Below are 16619 nucleotides of genomic sequence, written 5' to 3' on the forward strand. Positions count from 1 at the left end.
TTAGTATAATTTGTATTTTAGTATATTTAGCATATTCTTTATCTTCTACTGTCCTTACTGCTTAGTTGTGTTTTTAGCCTATATTATATACTTTAATTACTCTTTCTGCTGTTAAAGAAAGAATGTGTTTGTGTTGTATGTATGCTGCTGCTGAGACCTTGAATTTCCCCTGGGGATCAATAAAGTATCTATCTATCTATCTATCTCTATCTATGTTTGCGTTACGAACTAACCCCCTATGGCAGATTATTTGAGTGCTGTCTCCTCATTAGTTGGTCTCTGGTTGGGCGCACAATCTAATAAAATGAGATCACAATTTAGTAAAACAAGAGCATTACGTAGGCCTAGTAGCCTAAAACAAGAGCATTATGTAGTAAAACGAGTACACAATAGGCCTACTAAATTGTGTAGCTACATATCCTGTCGAAACACGAGGAAAAAAAGGGTTAGCCTAATAGGAACGTTGTGTTGTAGGAACAATCATGACTGCAGGCTAAAAGAAAATGCGCCTGGTCGCGTTCTCGGAGGCTTTTTCCGCTCTTGTTTAAACTGGATCAACCGGAAGTACTCGGTGTACGTGAACCAAGGCGGAGAAAAGCCCCTTGCAAACAGTTTCAAATATTTAAAAAGTGTGCGCACCATTATTTGTGAACGCCGCTGCTTTTGTCACACTGTGAAGGAGTGAAATTACGGTTGGAATCTGGATTGCTACAGGTATCTGCACACTGCGCACGTTGTAGCATTTGTACCAATAATCTTAGGTGGGTACTGAGCTAGATAAATGGCTAAGGTTAGCTTAGGCTATGGTTCCCTGCAAAATGTTAGGTAACGTTAACTATGGATCTGACCAAAAACGGGGCAGGCGAGCTTCGCCCTTATTTGCAATTGCAAAACGGTCTTTATATATATAATACAAATAACATGCATATCATATCCATCCTTCCAGCACTATGCTTCTGTGATGGCTTGAAGCGCATAATTATAGTTAGCTAGCTAAGTCATGGTGGCCACATTGATTTTATTAGCGTTAGCTTAGCCAGCTAGGAACAATCGTGTTGCTGTGTTGCAAATGTTGGACAGGGGGGCGTGGATGTCCTTAAAATAATTACCTCACTGATGGTCACATTAGAAATACAAGGTTGTGATTCTTATTACCACCATAGTTATTATAGTTAGGCAGGGGCTATAAACAGAAAGACAATAGAAATAGGTTTAAACGTTCAAAACCAACACAGATTATTGAAATGAAAATGAATCGGACTTTAGCTCAATGCTATGCAAAATGTGGACTGTAAAACTTTTTAGTTTATTTTAGCTCAAGTAACAGTTGGCTCAATTTTTTTTATTTTTTTTTTACCTTTAACGAATTTTGATTTGAGTAGCTTAGATATTGTTATTATCTCTGAATGAATGACCGGTTACCAGGTTAGAAAAAGTTTTGTCAGGCTTCCATTTTTCCAGTTTTTGTGTATCAGGCTTATGCAACTAGGAAAAAGTCCATGTTACATTTAACCCCACTTTACTTACCCTGTGCCCTGGGCTCCCCTGTAGGCTACTGTAAAGCTTCATTGTTAAACACTGTACTCAAATTGTGTATGTGGATTTCTTCGAATTTCGAACTCAAATTCAAATTGTAATTCTAGATCCTGTTTTTCACCAAGTCAGTCATTCTCAATTCAATTCTGAATTTTGCAAAACCCTGTTGTGTTTACTCTGGTATGAAGATGAGAATGATTTTATCCATGTTTGCTCTGCAGAGGGACATCCTTACTACTATCCTTACTACTTGTTCTGGCATCACCTGACTGCCCAGAGGAGATGACGGCAGAACCCAGTGACTCAGGGGAGGCTCTTCCCAATGGCAGCCCATCGCCATCCAAACGAGGCAGAGGTCGACCAAAGGGCTCCGTGAAAAAGGCTAAGATAAATTTATTTCCGAGGAAGCTCTCCCGGGTCCCCAAAGTCATCGAGTTCTTCTCTGTCTCTGCGCCCAAGGAACAGGAACGCAAACGTGGACGGCCCAAGAAAAGATTGAGGGGTCGGCCAAGAAAGACACCACTGTCACCAGACGAGGAGGAGGCGGATAAGAAGATGAGGCAGCAGTCAAAGCAGAGGAAGCGTAGACTATCAAAACCGCTGGGGCGTCCGCGCATCCACCCCGTTAAAGATTCCCAGACCCCCAGTGGGCCGCGTAAAAGGGGGCGCCCTCGTAAGTCTGACTCAACCCCCAGCAGAACCCCCTCTAAGGGTGCTGCTGCTGCCGCCACCAATGGGACCCCTAGCAAGAGAGGGAGGGGACGACCTCCCGGTTCAACAACCAAAGCTCGGCGTCTCCCATTTACCCCAGGTCGGAAGAGGGGGAGACCGCTGGGCTCGGGGAAGGCCACAGCTGGTGATGGAACCCCACGGAAGATAGGCCGTCCACCGGGGAGTAAGAAACGGTCTCTGGAGGTGGCAGCAGATGGCCCGCCAAAAAAGAGAGGTCGACCACTTGGGTCTGGGTCTGTATCCCCTAAAAAGATGAAGCAGATTGTGGATGATGGTACGCCGAAGAAAAGGGGCAGACCACGGGGCTCTCTCGGCAAGAAGAAAAGGCACTGGAGGGCAAAAACACCAGAACCTCAGCCGGCCTATGACGGCCCTCCACGCAAGAGGGGTCGACCCCGGAAAGCCCAATCAGCTGACCTCACCTCTGGCAGTGAAGAAGCGGAGCAGGAGCCAACTGCGCTGGCCCAGGAGGAGGGGCAAGAGAATGGACAGGCGGCAACAGCAGCCAATGGGAGCACAGAACCAGCCCCAGTAGAAGAGGGGCATGATGACATCCTGGCCCCCGTAGAGGATGAAGACGAACTTCAGGGTGTGGATGAGGGCAATGCCGCTTTTGTCGAGGAGGTTGAGAAGAAGGAGCTGCCAGTTGGCAAAAGTGGGTCTAGTGGGAAGAAGACCCTCGTCCCTAAGGAGGTCGAGGAGAGCGAGCCGCCAGTTGGCAAAAGTGGGTCTAGTGGGAAGAAGACCCTCGTCCCTAAGGAGGTCGAGGAGAGCGAGCCGCCAGTTGGCAAAAGTGGGTCTAGTCGGAAGAAGACCCTCGTCACTAAGGAGGTCGAAGAGGTCGAGGAGAGCGAGCCGCCAGTTGGCAAAAGTGGGTCTAGTGGGAAGAAGACCCTCGTCACTAAGGAGGTCGAAGAGGTCGAGGAGAGCGAGCCGCCAGTTGGCAAAAGTGGGTCCAGTGGGAAGAAGATCCCCATCAAGCGGGGTGCCTCGTCGCGTTCAAGAGCCGTGTGAGATGCCCGGGGTTGTAAGAAAAAAGGAGGCCTTGATAAGTTGACTCTGCCAACGTTTTATTTTTTTAACGAGATGAACAGTATATGTAATGCCTGTTTATCCTTTCCAAATGTAAGTAAAGCGCTCACTGCTTCCGCACACAGTTGCATTCCGTCAACGCATGTCAGTGGGTGTTCCCGATGGTAGCTATGCAAATGACTTAAGGTATAACCGTAATTTGATTGGCTGGTGCCGTCTGTTGTTCGCTTGTTCGTAATTTGATTGGCTGGTGCCGTCCGTCAGTGCAGCAAAGGTTGAACTTCTCAACGTGAGCGACGCGACGCAATTAACCCACAATTCAGTTCAGCAACGGTTAACAGTTAAGCCCATGTGAAGTGGACAGGATGCGTCTCCAGCACTGCAACGTACGCAACTGTAGCCCGACATGTTGGCATTGCCTATATCCTAAGCAAACATTATAGGTTAATTAACTCGCACAACTTAAATTAAAGTAGTAAAATAATAAAGATAAATTCTTTTGATAATGAAATTTTAAGAATGGGGATTAGATGACGTCACACCTCGACGTGCGCGGTGACCACTGTGTTAAATACGGTGCTTACACACAGTTGCGTGCAGTGCTGGAGGTGCAGCTCGTCCACTTTATATGGGCTTATTTCATCCGTTGCCGAACTGAATTGTGGGTCCGTTGGGTCGTGTTGCTCCTGTCGCCCCTGTCAAAGTTAAACTTTTGCTGCACTGACGGAGAGCAACAGAAGGCACCAGCCAATCAAATTACGGTTATAGGCCTACTTGCATAGTAGGCTACGCACCCCCGACCGTCTGGAACACCCACTGTAACGCGTTGACGGAACGCAACTGTGTGTAACCACCGATATACTGAGCCCTCAAGATGTTGTTGCCAACTGGAGATCCTAAACAATTTTTTCAACAGTAGTCCCTTGGGGAGCCTATGCTACTTGTGCTTTGTATTGACACTTAGACCAAACCCATCTAATGTCATTAAGATGTTTAGACACATCATGTTAAAAATAGACATAAAGCTCATTTTAGCTGGCGGTTGTCACCTGATGGTCTGGTCGCTTGCTCTATGTCTTGTCCCATTCACTAAAATAGAAAGGAGGATTATGTCACTGATCGTGTGTCAGTTGTCTGGTGATCACCTGCGGTCTGTGTCAGTCTTAAGAAAGAGAGTTGGGACTCCCAGGGTGGACTGATTACTTCATTAGTGTTGTTCAAGGTAGTCAGTGGTTATTGTTGTAAAAAAAAAATGTTGAAAGATGTCTAGACCTACAATGTCACAATTGCAAGAATCATGATTTAAGTCAAGAAACATTTTTTGTAACACCAAAAGCTACTTGCTGTATTAAGAGTGAAAGCAACTGTTATTTGGTAGATCTTTTAGATGTGCCCCCTGTTATGTCAGCCAGTGTGCTTTTATGTTTGTTTTTAAAGAATGTGTTTCAAGAATTTTTAATTTTTGCCTGTATTTTTTTTATCTTCTTTACAAATGAAAACAAGCTCACTTTTAATTTGGCCTGTGAGTTTTCTTTGTGTTTTCGTGTGTCATTGTTGACCTGTTTTAAGCATCTGACATTTTAGATGGACATGTTATTTTCTATAACAATTATGTTAGCCTGATAAGGTGGTTAAATTGGAAATGCACATGATCATGAAACCATGCATTTTAGTGAAATCAAAGAACAGGAAGATGGTATAGCCTTCAATGTGTCATATTACATAGCCTCATGAAAGGGAAATGATTGTATTTCAAAATTTGATAGTTAATTTTGTGTTGTTAAAGCTACTTGGTTGTCCTACTGCTTATGTTAGTAAAGCGACACCTCATGACAGTCACAGGAGAAGGAACTCTATTGGGTTTTGATCCACGTGGTCAAACTTTATTGTTGAGACTTGAGTACTTCATTTTGTTGGGATAATTTTAATTTTTTTAAATAGAGGTAGATTGATGTGTTTTTCCCACTGTTTCAAGTACTGTTTTGTAGATGGTAAGGCCTCTTGTAAATGCAAGGCCTCAGCTACAACATGAAAGGCTTTTGCTCTCCCTTTTTGCTGGCATGTTTCCTTCCTGTAACAAATTACATTATGTATGTTTATTTAGTGTTCCTTCAACTAAATAAAGTCTATTCTTTCAGTGTTGAACATAAGTCTATTTGGTGTTGTCTGTCAATACTGTCAACATGGAACTATAGCATTGCTTAGAATAAATGTGTTGACTAGATGAAGGGCTAGAAGTACATATTTTTTTTAATATAATCTTTATTTATATATTTGGCTGACACTTATTCAAAGCGATTTACAGATGTCAATTAATTGCAGGGCCAGACTCCCTGGAGCAACTCACTCCCTATGAATATAATCTTTGGGCAACTGCTGCTTCCATTCTTGATCCCATCTAAAGAAAACCCAACTGGTGAACCTGGTGCAAAACGTTTGCATGCATACTGTGTGTATAGCACACACCGAAGTGTAAATGTAGCATAGGTTTTTGATTGTTATTAAGGGGAAACAAATTTTGCTTATAGATCTAGGAAAGGAGGCTTCACCAGACAGCGAAGTCACACACAAACACGTTTATCACTTTATTAGAATGATATGCAAACAGACATGCTTTTAAAGAACCACAATTTAGCAGCTTTCTCTGAAGTACCTTTCAAGCTCAACTGATATGTTCTTATTGGCTTTTCACTCGGCTCATTGCATGGTGACAACCTGTTGAGTGCAATATTCATATAACTTGAGCATGTTCTCATGACATTTTGCTATGTTTTTTAAAATCTGACTTCATTGAACGTGCATTTTATTCACAAAAAACATATTTTGCAGATAACATCTGAATGTTAACCGAACAATAATATTTGCATAAGTTGTGGACTTTTTCGGTGTGGAAAGTAAAGCAGGGCAAAAGGAATGTGTGCGATAGAGAGTCACGTCGCAAGCTTCACGGGTGTAACACACACATATATATATATATATATATATACACACACACACACACACTGGTCAGGTGCCACTCCTACAAATGCGATACAAAGCAAAGACGGGAGAGGGGACACATTGTCATTTAAGACTGATTGGTTAGGTCCGGAACACGCTCAACTCAGGCGAAACTCTCTAAGGCACACGTTGTTTTGCCCGACATCCAAACCTATCTTTGCCCTGCCTGTACACTGTACATTAAAAATGAAACACACATACACAGACACCTAAAGCTAGAATGCTACTTTCCGTAAAGGTCAAAACAAGAAATGCTATCAGTAACCAATGCCCATCTTTTTGATGACTGGCAGGGTGTTCCTGGAAACAGTGGCCACAAAATATACATGTACATTAGGGATCCCCTTCCGATTTTTTCTTAGGGGTCAAGGGGAGTTCTGAAAACAAATCATTGGTTGTTCAATGAGACAATCTATTATAAATAGTACCTAACTGATACTTTGCTTGATTATTTTCCCAGGAGGTGTCACTCTTGCCTAAAAACAGAGTTAAGTTAGTTTAGTCACTATTTCTCCAAGCAAGCCCCTTATGGTTCTTAGCTACTAGTCTTTCTCTTCTCTATCTTTCAGATGAGGAGGGGTGCAAAGTTAGTAGAGTAATATTTCAACAGACAGATTTTGACAGTCTGTCAAGGCTATTGAACAGTTGTGTCTAATCTGTTAAACCGATTGCGGTTGTACTCCTCTGTAGTGTAGGAGCATCTCTCTGTACTTGCACCCATTAGAGAGTATGCTTTGGCTAAAGAAATCCTTGAAAAAAATTCAAGGTTTCATTATTCTCACTCGACCTCCTCAGCTCTGACTGTCTGTCTGTTGCCCTGGTAATGCTCTTTATCCCTCCCTCTCTTGTGTGATTGGGCCAGGTCCATACACGTGAGCCAATGGCATGTCTCCTCATACTTCCGAGAGGGGACAACTATAAATCTACAGCTGTACAGAGATCCCGCATGACCTTCCCTTCTAACATCCGTTTCCATTATCTTCCTCTATCCAAACAATACCAAATCAAAACTTTATATAAAAAAAGAAATGTAGGGCTGGGCACTACATCACTAATCATTTAGAGGAAAGAGGGGGTTATTTGTTTGTTCATTTTTTTTGAGGGAGTCACACCGAGATTGAGAGAGAGAGAGAGAGAGAGAGATGAGGGAGGAGGCACCGCATCCACACGCGCTGCTTGTTGTGATGAGAAGGCATCGGTGAGAGTTTGGAGAGAGGGACGAGAGGAGAGGAGCTTATAGGAGGGGGGGGGGGGGGGGAGTGGATGTCACACAAGGCTTCGGCTCTGCCGTCAGATCCGCTGATCACCTTGTGCTCAGCCACAGAGAGACCAGCTCAGTAGTAGAAGTACACTGGAGAGAAAGAGAGAGAGAGAAATTCAATCAGCGTTTGTCATCTTTACCCTGAATAAGGCTGAGTTGTGCTTTTGCCTCCACTGTGATGGTTCTTGGCTGTTTGCCTGCTGATCTGGAGTCAGGTTCTGCATTCTGCAGTTTTTTTCAGTGTGCATTGCAGAATGGTTTGAGACCATTTCACATTCTTCATGAGGATAAGGCCCCTAAACCCCTCATCACTTAAATAAAAAATATCAGTAGGCTATAGCCACATTTCCACATATGTAAGTGCACCTGTTCTCTCAGTAAATATACTCATTTGCATATATCCTAAATAGAAATAGTATGTCTCCCCCAGAATAGAAATGATAGATCACATAATAATTGTAGAGTTATAAATCCAAAAGGTCTCTCTCTCTCCATAATTACATCTTTTTTTTATCAACAAAGGCATGCAAATTGTAGATATTTGAAGTGACCCTTGCTAGTTTAAAATAGAAAGTGAGAGGAAACTGGGTGTCTATCCAATCATAAGTGGCCACTGAAGGGGAAATAAAAGCTTTGTCATACAAGCTCTGCTCTGATTAATAAGCCTATTTCACAGTGTCCAGGTGTCCGGCCTCGTTGATGTTAATGATGCCTTAATTGGCAGGGTAAAACGTCTTCCTGCTTTTGTCTTTCCTGTGGACTTTTCTTTTGCTGTCTATGGGACAGTGCTGTTCCACAGGAAGTTGATTTACACAGCGGCCCCATCTTGTGAAATGGGCTAGTTGGCAGCACCCACCTGCAGCTGTCCATTCTGCCTGGTTCACAATGTCTTTACATTAATTAAAATTCTAATGTAGGGGGTAAGCTCCTACAAGACATTAACATTTATCCCTTTCCTCTATAAATTTCTGTCTCTTTTTTTCTCGATGCCGACCACATTTTGTAAAAATAAAACAACTGAATGCTGAATCTGTAAACTAAACATTTTTGTACTGGATACACAAAGTGTTTTCAGTCTGTCATCCCCACGGTGACCTTGACCTGACTTTGATTCCACCACTCCAACTTACCCTTAGGGCTGGGCAATGTGACCAAAATCAACATCACAATATATATTTTATATCCCAATAAAGGTTTGCCTTATTCACGTGGCGCCAACGAGGCTACAGGGTACACAAACCATAGGATTGTTGTGTTCTATGCAATCGGCAGTAGGTGGCAAAAATGCATTAAGTAAGTGTACCCTGTAGCCTCGTTTTGTTTTAAACAATGGCCACCATGTGAATAAGGCGAATACATATCACAATATACAAGTTGCAGATTTTCTCTAGTTTAAAAAAAAAAAAAATGATAAGCTATGTGGAGGAGCTATTTTTTTACTGTAAGTACTTGACAAATAAGGCCCAATATGCAAGGAGAATCCTGCAGATTCTTGGTTGGTAGTGAAGCAGGCTTATTTCTGCAACCAGCCTGCGACTGACCTCACTTATTTCATCCACCAATGGAATTTGTTTTTTACACATTTGGTGAGTGTTGGAGGTTAGTGTTGGACCCTGTACATTATCCTTTATCATCAGTATCGCAATATGACAATATAGTAGAAATTCTTATCATGGAAAGGAATTATCACAATACCGTATACAATAGATGATACAATATCACGTGTGGCTGATGACTGACGTGACATTTTTTTCTTCACTTATTTTACTTTTATGCTTGTGTTTGTTTACATGCACTGTTGAGCTAGTCAAATTTTGTTCGAGATGAATAAAGTATTCCCTTATTCTTCTATGGCACAGCCCTACTCACACCCTTAACTGTCCCCAATAGTAAAACAGCAGGGTAGTATACTCACTGAAAAGGACTCCCATGAGGATGATGCCAATGATACCCATGATGATCATCATCTGAAGGAGAGCACAGGAGAGGCACGTGAGTTTTTATACCCAAACACCCCTGAAGAGCGGCCCCTGCTTGATAACCTCAGTAAAATGCTCTCTGCTGAAGGCTGCTCTGTTGGTGATGTTTTTTCCCCCCACAAAGGTTGCTTTGTTGCTGGCTTTGTTTTTTTTGATGGTAAATAGGTGAGTTTTTATACTGTTGGAGAAGCAGTGAGAGGCCATGCACATCCCAAAAGCCAATTTGGATGGGTCTGATTCAGGATAATTTTATGGTGTTTTAAGCCCTCAACGTCGTCTTCCAGGCAGCACTGCATGGAAGGCACTAGGGTTAGGGTTAAGGTTCGGGTTAGGTGCCTTGAAGTCGACGGTCGCAGCACTGCCTTGAAGTCGACAGTGGGGGCTTAAAACACCATTGAGCCTCAGGATCTGACTATCTATAATATACAAGAGATAGATGATCTGTACACTAAGGAGCTCCCATATACATTTGTTATTTTATTTCATCTTGCAGTGACCTTCTGAGCCCCTAACTTTTGGTATACTGTGTCATGTTGTAAGAAAGAAACACATGAGTGTTGGACCTGTCAGTTACTGCAAAGTATCTGTTTTAACTCTCTAAAAAATGACCCCTCTGAAAAAACATAAGGGTACATTAAAAACACACACACACACACAAGTGGATCTGGGACTCCCTTACCAAAAATAACTATAGTAATACAATTTCTATAGTAGTTTTGTGGTAGTAATACTTCTATGATGGTCTGTAACACCTCTATATTATCCTTACCCTTGAATGTGTTTCTATACTGCAGTCTTATAGTACTTCTATAGTATGTCCCAAAATACTATAGTATTCCTTTATGAACAAGGTTGTGTGGGACAATAAATCTTCATTCTGAGATTTTGAACATCCAAACAAGCAGTAGTGATTTCCATGTGATTTATCAGTTATTTAGTGTCTTTCCTCATGTAGAGAGTAAATGTAACAGGATTACCTCACACTCCTCTCCTTCATCCTAACCCACCGCTAATCTATGGCTGCTTTTAGCCGCACAGGATTGTCTTGAGAGGAGGAGATTATGCTCATCGCTTTTCAGGGTTTCTGTCAATCTCACTCACTCGTGCTTTGGTTCGGCTACACGCAACACGACACGACACAACGCGACACATGAGAGTGAGCTATGCATGAGGTAAACACTTAAAAGATCCCGTCATAAAAGTGTCCAAGAGGAAGGTATGTCTGAAACTAAATGTATTGCTACATTTTAATAAGCTGCTACTACATCGCCGTTACTAACAGAAGCAACTGCTTGAAAGTCATCACAATGTCAGGTGCCGACCCGGCAGGCACACGTTTATGACCCTCGATGGAAGGGGTGTGGTTAAGTGTCATGACGGACAGCTGGTAGACACGCCCCTGATGCAGACCGCTAATGCTGCTTGCTCTGTGGCCTTGCATCACACCCATAGGTGGCAAAGTGGGATTACACACTACATGCCTTTCAATGTCACCCCTAAGGTGGAAAAACAAAATGAACACATACACACACACACACATACACATACACACAAATATAGAATCCTGTTAAAAAGTGCTAAAAAACATCTAGCAAAAAGAACCAACATAACAAAGCTGATACAGTGATACAAACATGTATGAGTGCGATAATTCAAAGAAATGCAAAGAAGCAAATAAATGGTGACTACATCATGGGGGTGGGACAACAGATAAGAGAGATTAGGGGATGGGAGGGGGGCTGTGGGAGGAGCCATCGCACAGGGTGAGGGAGAGAAGAGAGCGCTTCATGGTTGACAGAGAACCAGACAGAAAGAGAGAGAGAGAGAGGAAGGAGGAGTGTATGATTAGCACAGAGTTACATCACGAGTCACAGCTGGGATTTAATCCGGGCCCTCTGTAATCCAGATTGGGATTCCGGAACCCCCTCCCCCCACAAGCAGAGGCGAGCTGTGATTGGATGGGGCTCTCACCCCCCCCCCCCCCCCCCACCATCTGTGATATGGGGGGGTGGCAGGCAGGGTGGAAGGGAGGAGGGGTGAAGCTTTGGCAGGCAGTCGAATGGAAGAATGAAAATGTAATATGTGAAGTGCTGCCGCAGCAGACACAGAAACAAAGATGGAGGCCCTCTACTCTGTGGTGCACTCTCTATCGTTCTCTCTCTCTCTCTTTTTTCTCCACTGTCTCTCTCACAGAGTCACACAGTCACACACACTACATATTCCTTTTCCCCTCGTCCTACACAGATCTATTCATTCTATTCATATTTACCTGTTTCTCCTTTTGCTTATAGCTTTAATTCACTATTGGACTGCACCTCTCATCGATCCTCTCCTCCCTCATAGCTCTCTCTCTCCCTCCCTCTCTCTCACACTCCCACAAAAGAAGAAAAAAACTTTAAATTGCCTTCGTTCAGTGGCAGTAGAAATGATCCTTTAAACACAGTGATTGTGCAAACCTCATACAAACTGGCTAGGGAGAGAAACAAAGCCCTTAACTCCTTCATTATATATATTCCTCAGTATTTAGAGCTCTGTCCCTTCTCCTGCAGCAAAGCAATGATGCATCTGCGTGGGCTTCAGGTCAGTCTGTGTATAATGTTTTTGGCTACTTTTCAGTGTCTTGCTGATGCATTCGCCTAAGCTGCCTTCGTGGAGCCTATCCCCACACTCGCACACAATGCACCAGCCCCAAGGTGAGGCAGCTCTAGCCTACACCCCACCACCACCACCACCACCACCACCACCACCCCATGTTCCTGCTTCCCCTGATGCTTCCCCAGGCACTGCTCGCCTCCTCTTGCTCAGCCACCTACTTTCCCCGGCCCACAAAACAACTGACTCACATATACACAACCGAGGGGGTAAAGCACTCCTCTGTCTCCAGAGAATGTCTGTCCCACAAACACACACACACGCACACAGACCCTTTCACTCTCTTTCTCTTACACACACACACACACACACACACACACACACACAGACACACACAGAGGAAACTAGGTAGGCACTCGTTTTTGTTTTTTTCTCCTCAATCTGTCTCTCAAATGAACACAAGCTTCGGTGGAGGACACACCTTCATATTCTTCCACCAGTACTTGTTCTTCAGCTTGGCTGCGCTGCTTTCGAACTGTGAGGCTCCTGCCTGCAGTGCATCTGCCCGGTCGTCCAGCTCCGACAGCTTCTGGTCCCTCTCCAGCACTTTATCCACATTTACACGCATAATATCCACCACCTAGGTTGTGTTTTGTGTGGTGTGTGTATGTGTGTGTGTGTGTGTGTGTGTGTGTGTATGTATGTGTGTATGTGTGTGTTTGTGTATGGTATATGTGGTATGTTGTGCATGTGTGTGTATGGGGGGAGGGCAGTAATGCGACATATGTTAACAAGACAGGCATGTCACCAAGGTCACACTATATGTATGCAACTATATCATTAAGTATACATACATCCACATCCTTCTAGCATGCTCTCAAACTATATACATTTACTGAATTCAGAGCCAGAAGGACTGTAAGGACTGTATTGTATTATTTGCAATACTAGCACTGCTACTGTGCTTAGCAGGCACTGAATCATTTCACCAGGATGTGTATATTTAGAACAGAACGAATGGCTAGCCTTAATTGTTTTAATTTTGCCATGTAGAACATGGGTGTTGTTTTTTGGCTGATGGATTGTGGGTAAGTGTACCTCATCGACTTGGGCCTGCGTCTGCTGCAGCCTGCGGTTGCTGGTCAGGTTGGGGGCTGCGGGAGGGGCTCCATCTTCCCCTGGGGCTCCTGGAGTGGCTTCTGGGGCTGACCTGAGAGGGGTAATTGGAGGGGGGTCGGGGGGGTAAATAATGTGTTTGACTATAGATCCGGGGCCAAACTGAGTCTAGTTGAGCTGACAGCAGCAGAAATTGCTTAAGAAATGTTGACAATCAGAGTCTTCCGTAAGCACTGCACCTCTCCTTTTCTCTTCAATACACACATACAACCAATTTGCCTTTTGGCCTGTGCAGAGCCGAAAGTGCCAGAAGGAACTGGAAATCTGTAGACAACATCATTCAGTCCAACTTTCTGTCACAGTCTCTCCCATTAGTTTAATTATTCTGTCTGAAATTATATAGATGACATTGTATAAAGCTTGTTTAGCATTTGCAGAGTTGCTGGCACTCTCTCTTAACCTTTAAGATCATTTGGCAGACAGAGGTCTGATAGATGGTCTGACTCAGACTACCAGGCTGTGACGTAGATTACAGCCCTAGCTGACAGCGGCCTGCTCAACTCTCCACTGGGTATGATGCCATATATAAAGACTGACAATGACTTTTTGAGTTAACTGATCATGGGATATTTTTACGTTCAAACTCATTACATTTTACAAAGCCATCAAACAAACCAGATATATTTCAAGGTGTTCAAAGACTATATAGACTATTGTCCTATCTTTAAAAGGAAAAACATTATATCTAGGCTATATATATATACATCTGTTCAAATGCCGTGTAGAATTGACAGCAAGATGTATAATCCTGACGTTATTGAAAAGTGTGGCGTAGAAAAATGGTCGACGACCTCAAATATCAACTAAAAGAACAAAATCGGTAGCGCATCTCACTGGAGATGATTAGATAACACGCTCCGACTACCCATTCATTCATTTTCTATTTATGGGTGAGCTTATTTATCGTTACTCTAAAATAAACGTAGGCTATACGACCGCATACACGCAGGTACACTGAATTATCTGCTATGCAGTGTTAGCTCCGTTGAGGTAAAACCGCATAAACAACATAATGACAATACTTAAAGCAAATATCCTAAACCCTCAACAATTACGTAACCGACAGGTTATCCACAATTTTCATGATAAACTAGCAGATAGCATATAGACAACATTAGAATGGGGGGAAAATCCGCATACTCACATCTCGGTGGCAACTGCTTAATAATCTGAATCGCCAGTAAAGAGCGTGAGAGAGGGAGGGACAGAAAGAGAGAGAGAGGGAGAGAGAGAGGTCGCTCGAAGAGTATTATCCCAGGGAAATATGTGGTTGTTCCTCTGTGATGTCAAACTTCTTCCGCAGGATGTATTTTAATGCGAATGTAATACTGAGGAGTATTACTGTTAAAACGCACTGATTCTGGCACGGAATGTCAACCACAAAAATGCTGCGCAGGAAAAAAACCCGTCTGATTCGGTTGAGGAAAATTCCTCAGACGACACGATGCGCTGAGGAAACACCAGATCTCGAATTTGTGAGATAAAAGTCACGATGAACTGGCTTCATCCGCTGATTGTTGCTGTACCTGCAAAGGCTGCGTAACCTAAATGAACAAGTAGTGGTTACGTAGATCCGGCGAAGAGAACATGCCCAACCTAGCGGCCAGAATGTCCAGAGGATTTATTACACCCACTTGACTCATGAGTGAGTGCGCGAAAGTCATTTTCAAATCTCTCTCTGCCTCTCTCTCTCGCGCGCGCGCTCATGCACACGCACATCCCCTCCCGCTCGACCCCTTGTTTTGCGCTAGTGCGGTTCTCTCCCTTCGCTAGTCGTGTACGGGACAGAGGCACTGCGGTGCTGAGCAGTGTTGAGTCTGCTGTTTCTGTCTGCGCGCGCTTGTTCTTTGCTTCACATCCCCAAAAAGGCGAGAAACGACTCAAAATCACCGTAACGATTTATTTCGCGACTGAGCAACATTAATGTTATGACAGGATATAATTTCGAGCAAAATACGGTTCTTGAATTGCCAAATATGTTTGGAGACGACATTTTTACGCACTATTTTAAACCATGTAACTAGCCCAAATACAATGTATAGGCAAGACCATATGGACATATCCATCAGAAACACGAATTCCACATTAGTTTAAACTTTAATTTAATTTTAAACCTTTTCACCTCCCCAACCCCCCATCGTTCCAATCACCATTCAGTCGTTCAGAACAGTAAATAGCCCCCTGGCGTGGTCTGTGCTTGGATCAGCAGCGCTACGAACTGTCTGCCAGACCATTGCAACTCTGTAGAGAGACAGTCAGCTCAGGACAGCTATTGAAAGAGAGACAGGCAACGGGAGACAGACAGCCCAGTTATGGACAGACGAGGAGGAGGGTCTCCGAAGAGGAAAGATACACCGCTCAACAGCCCATCGCTTGGGAGAGACGTCGGCTCAACTCATTCGGAAAAAGTCAGCCAGCCCCACAACGTGCTGTGGACGAGGCTGGAAACTTGGCTCAGAGCTTGGGAGAGACAGCTCTAGAGACAAACACACAGATAAATTCAGCTTATTGCTCTGGATAGAGCCTAGGCTTGCTGTGAAGAAGCATGCAGCATCTCGAGGACAAATGTGGCCCAGAAGTCCAACACTGGTCAGCAGGTCTCCCCTCCAAGGAGAAGACAAACTAACACACGTTTATCTATCTATGTATAAATCTATATATATCTATATATGGATCGAAATATGAGAGAGAGAGAGACCATTACCAGACAGATAATGATGAACTAAGTAACTGGTGGAAACCATCAGTCAAATCACAGGTCTGTTCCTGACTAGACTTAATCGATTACAAATCAAGTGGAAGCATTCACACCATTCCTATTTGGATGAAAGGCAGCAAATATAGGATACATGTTTCGATAAAACCATTTATTTTCAACACAGAACAAAAACAAGCAATCAACAGCAGCTCTTCAATCTCACAGATGTTACACAATGTCATAGGAAACCACACAGTGTTGTTTGCGCTCAGTTCTTGCACTTCTATGTTCTGCATTGTTCTCATTCATGAACACATCCCACTCCTTACTTCAAGCATCCTTGAGGGATCTGAACATAAGGCTCGTGTCTTTGGTACCCACACGTTAAGACAGGTCCAGTTGAACTGGTCTCGTTGATATGTTCCAGCACAAGCATATTTTGTCAGACATTCAATATTAGCTCCGGTCTAAAGACTAAACACATACTGTATAACTGTTTCTCTTTTTGTTCCTTTTTTGCACACGACTGTAATTCCATCATGTTTAATTTCTGAGTTAAATACAAGTAAATTCTGAATGTTCATTTACAGTTAAATATTTTGAGAGAGAGAGT

At 43.4% G+C, this 16619-nt stretch overlaps 2 protein-coding genes across 5 annotated transcripts; one reads left to right on the forward strand and one right to left on the reverse strand.

The window, feature by feature from the left end:
* The first annotated feature begins 521 nt into the window (after window positions 1-521).
* On the forward strand, window positions 522-5450 carry si:ch211-288g17.3 (serine/arginine repetitive matrix protein 1). Of its 4 annotated transcripts, none has more exons than XM_042076934.1 (3): window positions 523-714; window positions 1758-3108; window positions 3196-5450. In XM_042076934.1, exons 2-3 carry the CDS (start codon window positions 1819-1821, stop codon window positions 3280-3282), a joined length of 1377 nt encoding a protein of 458 aa, XP_041932868.1. In that variant the 5' UTR covers window positions 523-714; window positions 1758-1818; the 3' UTR covers window positions 3283-5450. The 4 variants fall into 4 exon arrangements, with proteins under 4 accessions (XP_041932866.1, XP_041932868.1, XP_041932867.1 ...); XM_042076933.1 differs by having other exon boundaries at window positions 1758-3099; window positions 3187-5450; XM_042076932.1 differs by having other exon boundaries at window positions 522-761; window positions 1758-5450.
* A 422-nt stretch (window positions 5451-5872) lies between these two features.
* vamp1 (vesicle-associated membrane protein 1) lies at window positions 5873-14953 on the reverse strand. The gene is made up of 5 exons (XM_042077440.1): window positions 14453-14953; window positions 13231-13342; window positions 12614-12772; window positions 9477-9528; window positions 5873-7651 (listed from the first exon to the last, which is right to left on the reverse strand). Coding segments are annotated over exons 1-5 (342 nt in total). The 5' UTR covers window positions 14455-14953; the 3' UTR covers window positions 5873-7634.
* Window positions 14954-16619: the final 1666 nt, after the last annotated feature.

Source organism: Alosa sapidissima, chromosome 21 (assembly GCF_018492685.1).
Source record: "Alosa sapidissima isolate fAloSap1 chromosome 21, fAloSap1.pri, whole genome shotgun sequence".
Lineage (NCBI taxonomy): Eukaryota > Metazoa > Chordata > Actinopteri > Clupeiformes > Clupeidae > Alosa > Alosa sapidissima.

Bases quoted from the DNA above. Each gene is read 5' to 3' on its own strand.
- vamp1 (XM_042077440.1), bottom strand. The intron at 12,773-13,230 runs GTACACTTACCC...AACACAACCTAG, and splicing joins CGCAGGCCCAAGTCGATGAG to GTGGTGGATATTATGCGTGT. The intron at 9,529-12,613 runs GTGTGTCCTCCA...GCTCTCCTTCAG, and splicing joins ACTGGTGGAAGAATATGAAG to ATGATGATCATCATGGGTAT.
- si:ch211-288g17.3 (XM_042076932.1), top strand. From the start codon at position 1,819: ATGACGGCAGAACCCAGTGACTCAGGGGAGGCTCTTCCCAATGGCAGC.